Below are 8,377 nucleotides of genomic sequence, written 5' to 3'. Positions count from 1 at the left end.
AACTATTATGATACAACTACATGGATTTGTACATCTCATGCTATTGTTAGTACAGTAGACAGAACACCACCCTACAAATATGTAGTACTATGACAACTTCTGGCTGATCTAGTGCCCGCACTAAAGTTGGTAGCACTTACAGCTTGGAAGATTAAGCTATAAGATTTGGTACATGTGCTGCTGGCTGTATGAACATACATTATAGCCACTAACCTAATGTGAAGAATACTGCCATGGTGAGGAGAGTAAGAAGGGAGCAGGGACATGCACAACTAGTCATATGCTCTGAAGTGATAAGTAGTTGCCTTTGTGTATAACTTTCATGCTGACATGTGTCCTGATGAACAAGCACATTCATCAAGGCATGTATGGATGGGTTGCTGATACATGTTTCATTTATCCTCATACATTCTGCTATGATATTATGGATGTTGTCATTACCAAGACATACCCTACACATGTAACTGTATGTAGAAACCAATCCCAGATCAATATGTGACATTCTATAGAATTCACACATGTGGTCCTAGGTATATTGCTCTGCTACAGCCTACATTTGGAACTCACTGACTTTCCTGTAAATGCTAGACAGTTCAACCTTGATGTATGATTGTAACTATGATGTACTCTTTTGTGATAATCAGCCTCTTGTTCCTACAGTGTTTCTTTGTCTTGATTTCATTATGTACTAATTGAATACACCACACTGTAGTGTCATCAGTAAGTTTACTTACCAGCCAGAACAGGAAAAGCAGCTGTACCGGCCTAACAATTGAGAATCCTTGAAGTGTCAATAGAAGTTTTACTTATCAACATACCATTCCCTACAAGATGGGATATAAACATTACTTTTCATAAGGAACCACATACAAATCTTTGTAGTGTCATTAGAGGATTTCCTAATGAACATACTGTTCTGCATTCACTGATCCACAAAAGTAACAAACATCAGTAATCTTTTTGTAATCATCATTAAAAATGGCCATATTCTTCAGGTTTAGCACAAATTGTCCACTCGGCACCGAGGTTGCACCAAGTCCCGGCGCCAAGGTTGCACCAAGCCCCGGCACCGAGGGTGCACCAAGTCTCGGTGGGTGCCAAGGTTTGCACTTGCCTTGGCACCGAGGTTTGCACTTGCTTCGGCGCCGGGACTTGGTGCAACCTCGGTGCCAGGACTTGGTGCAGCCTCGGCACTGAGTGTAGAGCACAACTTCGGCGCCGAAGCAAGTGCAAACCTCGGTGATTGTGCAAAACACTCGGAGCTGATGCAGAATGTTCAGATGTGTTGTAAATATGATTTGGGGAGCTAAACACAAGTGCAAGAATTGCTTCTGATGCATTTCCAGCCCATAAAGGCTGGTTCTGGTCTGTTTTCAGCCTAGAAAGCTCAATTTTGATGATTCTAAAGATCTGGAATGGTTTATATGTGCCTAGAAATTGGGAGCATCTATGGGGATGCTTTTCATTGTATTCAATGCCCAAAACACCTGGGTCCAGTGCATTTATGGTCCAGAAAACTCAGTGCATCAATAAATATGTTTTCCAGGATGGTTGGAGCAATTGATTTTCAGGCTCCATTTGACCGGCTGGTTCATTTCTAATATAGACATGCTATGCCCGGCTGGTCAATGTGTAGTGAAAGTATGTCATGCCCGGCCAGTTTGTTTTGAGTGTAGGTACACATGATCGGCTGGTTCTTTCTTAATGCAGGTATATCGCCTCCGGCCGGTGTGTTATAAATGTAGGTATATCATCTTTGGCCGGTACATCATGTATGAAGGTATATGACCTCCGGCCAGACCATTTACAACCATAGGGATGCATTCTGGCCAGACCTTTCCAAACACAGGGATGAAATCCAGCCGGAGTGTTATAAATGTGGTTGCCAATCACCAGCCAGTCCATTTACAACCATATGTGTAAACTCTGGCCAGTTTGTTTACAACTATATGGGTGAACACAGGGCCCTTGTTAGTGACACCTCTGGGCGCTCCCCATTGTCGGCCGGTCCATTCAAAACAAGACCAGCCGGTCTGCTAAAAATGGGCACCTCTGGCACCGGCCGGTGGGTTTGCAACCTCCAGACTCATTGCATCGGCCGACGTCGGGTTTCCGTGAATGATGGCAGAAATGTATGTCAGCTGTACCGTTAATAACGTGAACATCCTCTGATATATGTATTGGTCGTGCTTCCTGGTTGGTCTGACTGACCATGGGAAAATTGCTGAAGGTGGTGGTACAAAGCCAAGAAGACACCCCATTGTTGTATTACCGAGGTATTGATTGCCGAAGTTTTGATGCTTTAGAAGCACTTGTCACTGTATCTACTAAATGGACTATTACCGAGTTTCCAGTGTGTTCTTACTCATTATGACCAGATGCTGTCAGTACTGATACAAGAGCTATTGTATGCTCAGTAAGTGGTGGTTATTACTGATCAATCACAGAGTTATAATGGTTTTGTATTGGCATAGAAAGGAATGGCTGTGCAACAATTACCGAGCCATTCCCGAAGCCATGTTGAATGGCTGTTCTTACTGATGCACTCTAAGACCTGCGACAGTGAAACCTTACTTAGTACAGTCCTCGCACTACTAGTAAGGTTTAAGTAACTCATTGACTGACTTCACAAGTTGGGTTCAGTAAGAGAAGGTGCTTAGTCATCATCTCATTCTGTAAACTTGTTACCAACATCAATAAATCTCTGTATCAACTAGTTCCATACTAGCATGTCTCAGTGGCATTACTATAATTAAAGTGGTAAGCCTAACCAGCAACTCACTTGACACTAAAGCAAGCCTTAAAACCATTAGCTGGCTGACGATTAATTGCCTTAGTGAGCCCCTCTTGAAGCACGGCCTTGCGCTGCTACATTAGGGTTTTGTAACTTGCCATTGTCACTGTGCAGTCAAAGCTAGCTGTTCAGACTTCCATTCAACTTCTGTTGTGTGACTTCAAGCCCAAAGAAGCCCATTCCTTCAGAATTAACCTCTGGATACTAATCCTCTGTATTCAGACTTCATCCTCTATTCTAAAAAGCTCTAAACCTCGGCAATAATCCCCATTCATTGCTGACTTAAATCCATTCTTAGCTTACTCTTCCCAGTTGAAGAGCAGTACTGCATACTTGTATAGCAGCACTGACTAAAGTCCCACCCTCTTTTGTATTTGTTGTGGATCTGGTATCCTCATTACAGATCAACTTTGCACTGTCTTGGTAATTGCATTGCCGAAGATTACAGAAGATTTTACCATTTGTTACCGCTTTGTATAGGCAATACAAATCTCTATTACTGAGGTTACTATTTCTATTAACTCGACAATAAACTCAGTAACTAGCTGTCTATAAACAAAACAGAACCATAACAGTCACGTGATACACTCAACCGTGCCAATGTCAAAGTCCAACATTGACAACTTCTTCTCTCATCCCCACTTGTCTTACCCCTTGCTGCTTCTGCTCCTTGACCTTCAAGATGTACAGAGCAAAAGGGGGCACTGAATGCTCTGGCCGACTCGGTCATGCCTCTGGCAGTGGCACTGGTGAGCCTGCGCGCCCACAGCAAACGAAGGCCTCATCTCCGAGTCCAGAGGACATGGAGCGCATCCTGCAGCTGGCTGGTGTGACGGGTAGGCAATACTATGCCGGCCCTAGTAGATTAGATTATGAACTGTCTAGTGTAGATTAGATTAGATCGTCTGTACTTAGCCATCCTCCTTCCATATTGGGAAGTGATCTACTCTTTTACCTGAACTATCACCTCGTCCGTGTGCGATCCACTGCGCTGTCTGAGAACGTTCAGTTCCTTTCTTGGCCTGAGCTCCTCGCCACGCCTAGGACCCACCCTCGACAGGGCTCCTCGCCCTTGTCTCGGACTCGCCCTCGGCCCGGCTCCTCGCCCGACCTAGGACCAACCGCTCCACAGCAAGGCTCCTTGCCCTGCATATGACCACAGCTGGAGCTCCTCGCCCCGCTTACGACCTCACAAATCACGACAATCCTTTGGTTGCGCTGCGACCACCAATCCGAGAGGTTCACAGGCAGCCCAGCCCCCTAATCTAGGGTTCCAGACACCACAAACTCTTACAGCTGGGTGCATCCAGGCTGTCCTCCAAGCGTTGATCACTGACCACAACGAGGCCAAGGCAGTGCTTCAACATGAGATTGTGAGTCTCACAATCAAACCATTCCACAACTGACAGGTGGCTCCCAGATCAACTCCTGGCCATGAATCCAAGCCTTGGCGGGCAAGTTAAAGCTAAACACGCCGCTAATCCTCAGCTCTGCAATAGAGCAAGTGGGGTACTATCAGGGCCAATATCAGCTCTCAGCCATCTGAGAGGATGACCCTTTGCTGGGATGAACCCTTCCCCTGCCCCATCTCAAAAAGGGCATGGACTTCAGAAGACAGGCAGCAGAGCAACAGGATTGGTGGAAGCGAGGTAAGTGTAAAGTTCAGCACAAATCAGCCTAAACCAGGTGAATCAAAGCCCAGCTAGCAACACAATGAACAGAACTTCATTCAACCTCCTAACCCGGCTGCACCTTTTGGTGCACCGACGTTTGCTCCCACCTGGTATCCAATAGGAAGCCCGGTATGTTTTGAACTATCTTCCTATGCATGATACTTAACAGTCAGCAGTCTGGAAAGCCTACCACATCTGCAACATTGAGCAGAGACAAGCAGAAGTCCAGGCTCCACTTCCTCAACGAGATGGTGGAGACGAATGCCCTGATGGTGGCCATCCTGTCTGTCATCCACCCCGAGCAGTTCCAGATAGGCGTACGGGCACACTAAACCTTGGGGAATGCAGAACCACTCTGCAAGGTGCTTGCTCATTGGCCTTCCTGCTTCATGGCCCTGCAGGTGATCAACAACCGAGTGAGCCCGTTGCATACAGACCCCGGTGCACCATACCCTGCCTTCAATGTCATTGCTTCAATCGGCAATTACACCAGTGGCCACATCATTTTTCCCACTCTGCTGGTCGACTTCCAGCAACTGCCTGGCAGTGTGCTGGCATTTTGCGTGCATATGCTCCCACACTTGGTTGAGAAGTTCATAGGGGACTGCATTTCCTTTGCCTGGTTCATGAAGGACTGAGTGTGTGAGTATGCTGGGGCACCTAAGGTGTCTTGGTGCAATCAAGAGGATGTGAAGTGTCTGCTGGGCTACTAGGACACATATTACCGGAAACCGTCTCTTCTGCCATGTACATACCAATGCGTTCACTGTCTTGAAATTTGTCTATTAAGTGCATGACATTTACTTCTTGTTCTTACAAACGTCCACAGCGGCCAAGAAGCGTCAGAAGATGGGAACGACTATGTACTATATTCCACGGATGCTGATTAATCAAGAAACCGCCAACCTCTACTTTATGAGACCATGTTGCTGCACTGCTCTTCGACAGTCCTTCTGCTTCCTAGCCTCTTGAAATGTTGTGGTGGCGACGTGGCTGGGGCATTGTCCAGGAGCAGCCGCTTCTTTCCAGAGTGATGGACTTCATTGCCAGAGTGCATGGTCAATGACCCAGACAAATTGAGTGCACCATTGGTGCCACTTGAACTGATGGATTCTGCTGCAGCTTGCAGAAGCTGCACAGGCGGCATAGAGGGGAACTGTGCCCAGGAAAATCCTGGTGGCATTGCCCCACGAGGTCGGGGTGGAGAGGAGGGTGGCGAGGCAACGTGCAGTGCAAGCTTGATGCTTGCGACAGGATGATCAACGTCAGGCACGGTATCTCCCGACACGAAGGGGAACCTCGCAATCAACGACTCCAACGGGCATGGTAGGGTGGGCTGTTCCAGAGGGTGGTCTGCCATCAGCCGGCCATACGCACTGCTTCCATACGCCACACTCACTGCATCTGCCTGTCCTTCGGCCGCCTGTCCTTTGACCACCTGTTTCTCCACCTCTCTCTCCTCTGCCTGTCTCTCTGCCTCTCTCCTCCATGTGTCCTGTGCCGCCCACTCATCATACATGGGAGGCCGCATGCTGTGCTTGGCATCATCAAGCCACTTGCTGGGGAGTGGGCCATGTCTGGCAATACAATCCCTTCAGTTTGAAATCTCAGAGCAAGCAGGCAACATGTCTAGTACTGTTACATCTGTAATACTACCTCCTCAGCTCCAGACACTCAATCTTACATATCTCCCACTCTGAATTCTGACTTGTGCATGCCTTGATAACCCCACTAGTCTTCTTCATGACCTTCACAATGATTGAACTTACATATCCAGGCTTCCCTATAGACATGGTACCATCTACGTACCAACAACTATTGAGCTCATCATCCACCATTTAATCTACATGGGTTCATAGAAGTGTGAGTTCAAATGCCTTGCCTATGGCCAGAACATTGCTTTGGTAATCATTTTTCACTCCTCACTGCGTATATGATCTCTAATCTCTGTTTTGATTACTGCACAATTTTGGTGCTCTGTCCAGTTTATAATCTGTGCCTGTGATGGCTGTTGGGTGCATGGTAGCTGACAATTATTATCCAAAATAAATTACATGATTGTAATGAATTCACAAGTGAGTCAGTCATATCTAGCATTCAATGCAAATAATCACTCCATTTCAGCAGATGCTACTGCCAATTGGTGTCATGAACAGTTATTGATGGTGTTACATTGTAACATCAAATCTTAGAGGGTGCATAGGCATGCCAACATGGTGTCAGAACAGTTAAGTTGCATATGATTGCCCCTTGGGCTCAGGCATATGGTTTCATTATTTAAGTGTGTGCCTGACATATCTAGAGCACAGGGAGGTTGACTTATGATGTGTTTATCAGTCACTGATTGCTACAGTACGATCAGCAAATTAATGGCTTTCATATATGTATGTTATGATTGACCATTGATGATCAAACAGATGTCATAAGAGAACTGCCAAGTGTGAGTGATGATGTCAATAAACATATTCTCTTAAGTTCTCTGCCATCTTTGTGTTCCAGTCTGTCATATTTCTGCTTCAATTGTAGACAGCTGATTACAGAGTTAATCACCCTGTCAATAGGGACATGAATCTCAGTGACAAAGATCTCTTTGAGCTTTTCAAAATGGTAAGAGGTTATGTAAACCCTGATAATGCTTGGTGACATGGTGACCAAAATGGAGTCTACCATTATAACTTAGTAATTGATTCATATAATCATCATTTACCAAGCATACAACAGCAATTATATCAGTATTGAAGGATCTTATGATAACTGGAATGAGCAGGAACACAGTAGAAATTGGGAAATAGTCACACTACCAGTCCAGATAGTATATGCATTGTTAAGTGCTTCAAAGCATTGAAATGTCAGTGTCCAAATATCTTGGTAATGATACAATGAAAGCATACAATGATGATAATTGAATTGTTGACAGGAATGATAAACAGACAGAATACACATTACAAAGATTCAACAGATGTAGCCACTTGGTAATGAAACAAACAATGCAGTTTCCTTCCATGAGCTCCAAGGCCATCTGCCTCAGGAACATGTATTTGTGACTTCCCCTATTGAGCCAGTGTTCTCATTGAATCTCTACCTATAAATTTCTTTTTGATTTTGATTGATGGCATGCACATTGGATATTAGTATGAGGACTACTAGCATGAATATTTCGAGGTTTTTTGGATTCAATCCAACTTGTGGCTGGGCTGAGAATGGTGAATCCTGTTAAGGACAATTACTTTTTGCAGCAGTTTGCAACAGAGTATGGGAGACTACACAGCAAGATGACTCATTGACAGGTCAGATTTTTGACCTGTCAAAGAGTGAACCTTGCGTGGCACGGGCGCTTATTGAGCGCTTATTGCACAATGTAGCCTGAATCATTACAAGCCTTCAAAGTACACATCAGTAACAAATGATACAAGCATACTATATGCTCCTGAAAGCCCTTCATTCAGAGGATATAAAGGGTGAAGGCTATGCATATACAATGGTAGTGCAGCCACAAAATGCAAAACAAAACAAACTCACATGTGCCTCTGCATCTACAAAGGTGGAGCCACATACCAGAAACAGCAGCAAGTAGATTGTAATGTACACTACTAGATACAAAGGTGCTTATAGGCATACAATTGCATTCTTAGAGATCATTTACCAGGTGCAAAGTAGCACAGTAACCATGCTACTAATGGCCTTGTGGCTGAATTTTAAACTCAGCCCAAACATCGGCAGGCCTACCTTAACAGGGCAAGGAAATGGGCTTATCAGCCAATCGGCATCTCTCCCCTGCCGCACGGAGTTGCATCTGCCTGGAAATTCCAGGTGGATGCAACTCCGAACGGCACACGGGTGCTTAATGGGCGCTTAGTAAGCAGATCTAAACAAATGCGGAGAAATCAGTGAATATTCCCAAAAGCATAGA

General features: G+C 45.3%; 1 protein-coding gene across 1 annotated transcript; it reads left to right on the top strand.

Annotated features, from left to right (window-relative positions):
* Nucleotides 1–4,344: 4,344 nt before the first annotated feature.
* Nucleotides 4,345–5,105, top strand: C8Q71DRAFT_863011 (uncharacterized protein; the record flags this gene model as incomplete). The annotated part of the gene is made up of 4 exons (XM_047928108.1): nt 4,345–4,443; nt 4,516–4,596; nt 4,644–4,784; nt 4,869–5,105. The coding sequence occupies 4 exons, from the start codon at nt 4,345–4,347 to the stop codon at nt 5,103–5,105; spliced, it is 558 nt and encodes a 185-aa protein (XP_047773067.1).
* Nucleotides 5,106–8,377: the final 3,272 nt, after the last annotated feature.

The sequence above is a fragment of the Rhodofomes roseus genome (genome assembly GCF_022264815.1).
Source record: "Rhodofomes roseus strain CIRM-BRFM 1785 chromosome Unknown C8Q71scaffold_36, whole genome shotgun sequence".
Lineage (NCBI taxonomy): Eukaryota > Fungi > Basidiomycota > Agaricomycetes > Polyporales > Fomitopsidaceae > Rhodofomes > Rhodofomes roseus.
This window is presented reverse-complemented; position numbering and strand designations above follow the sequence as displayed.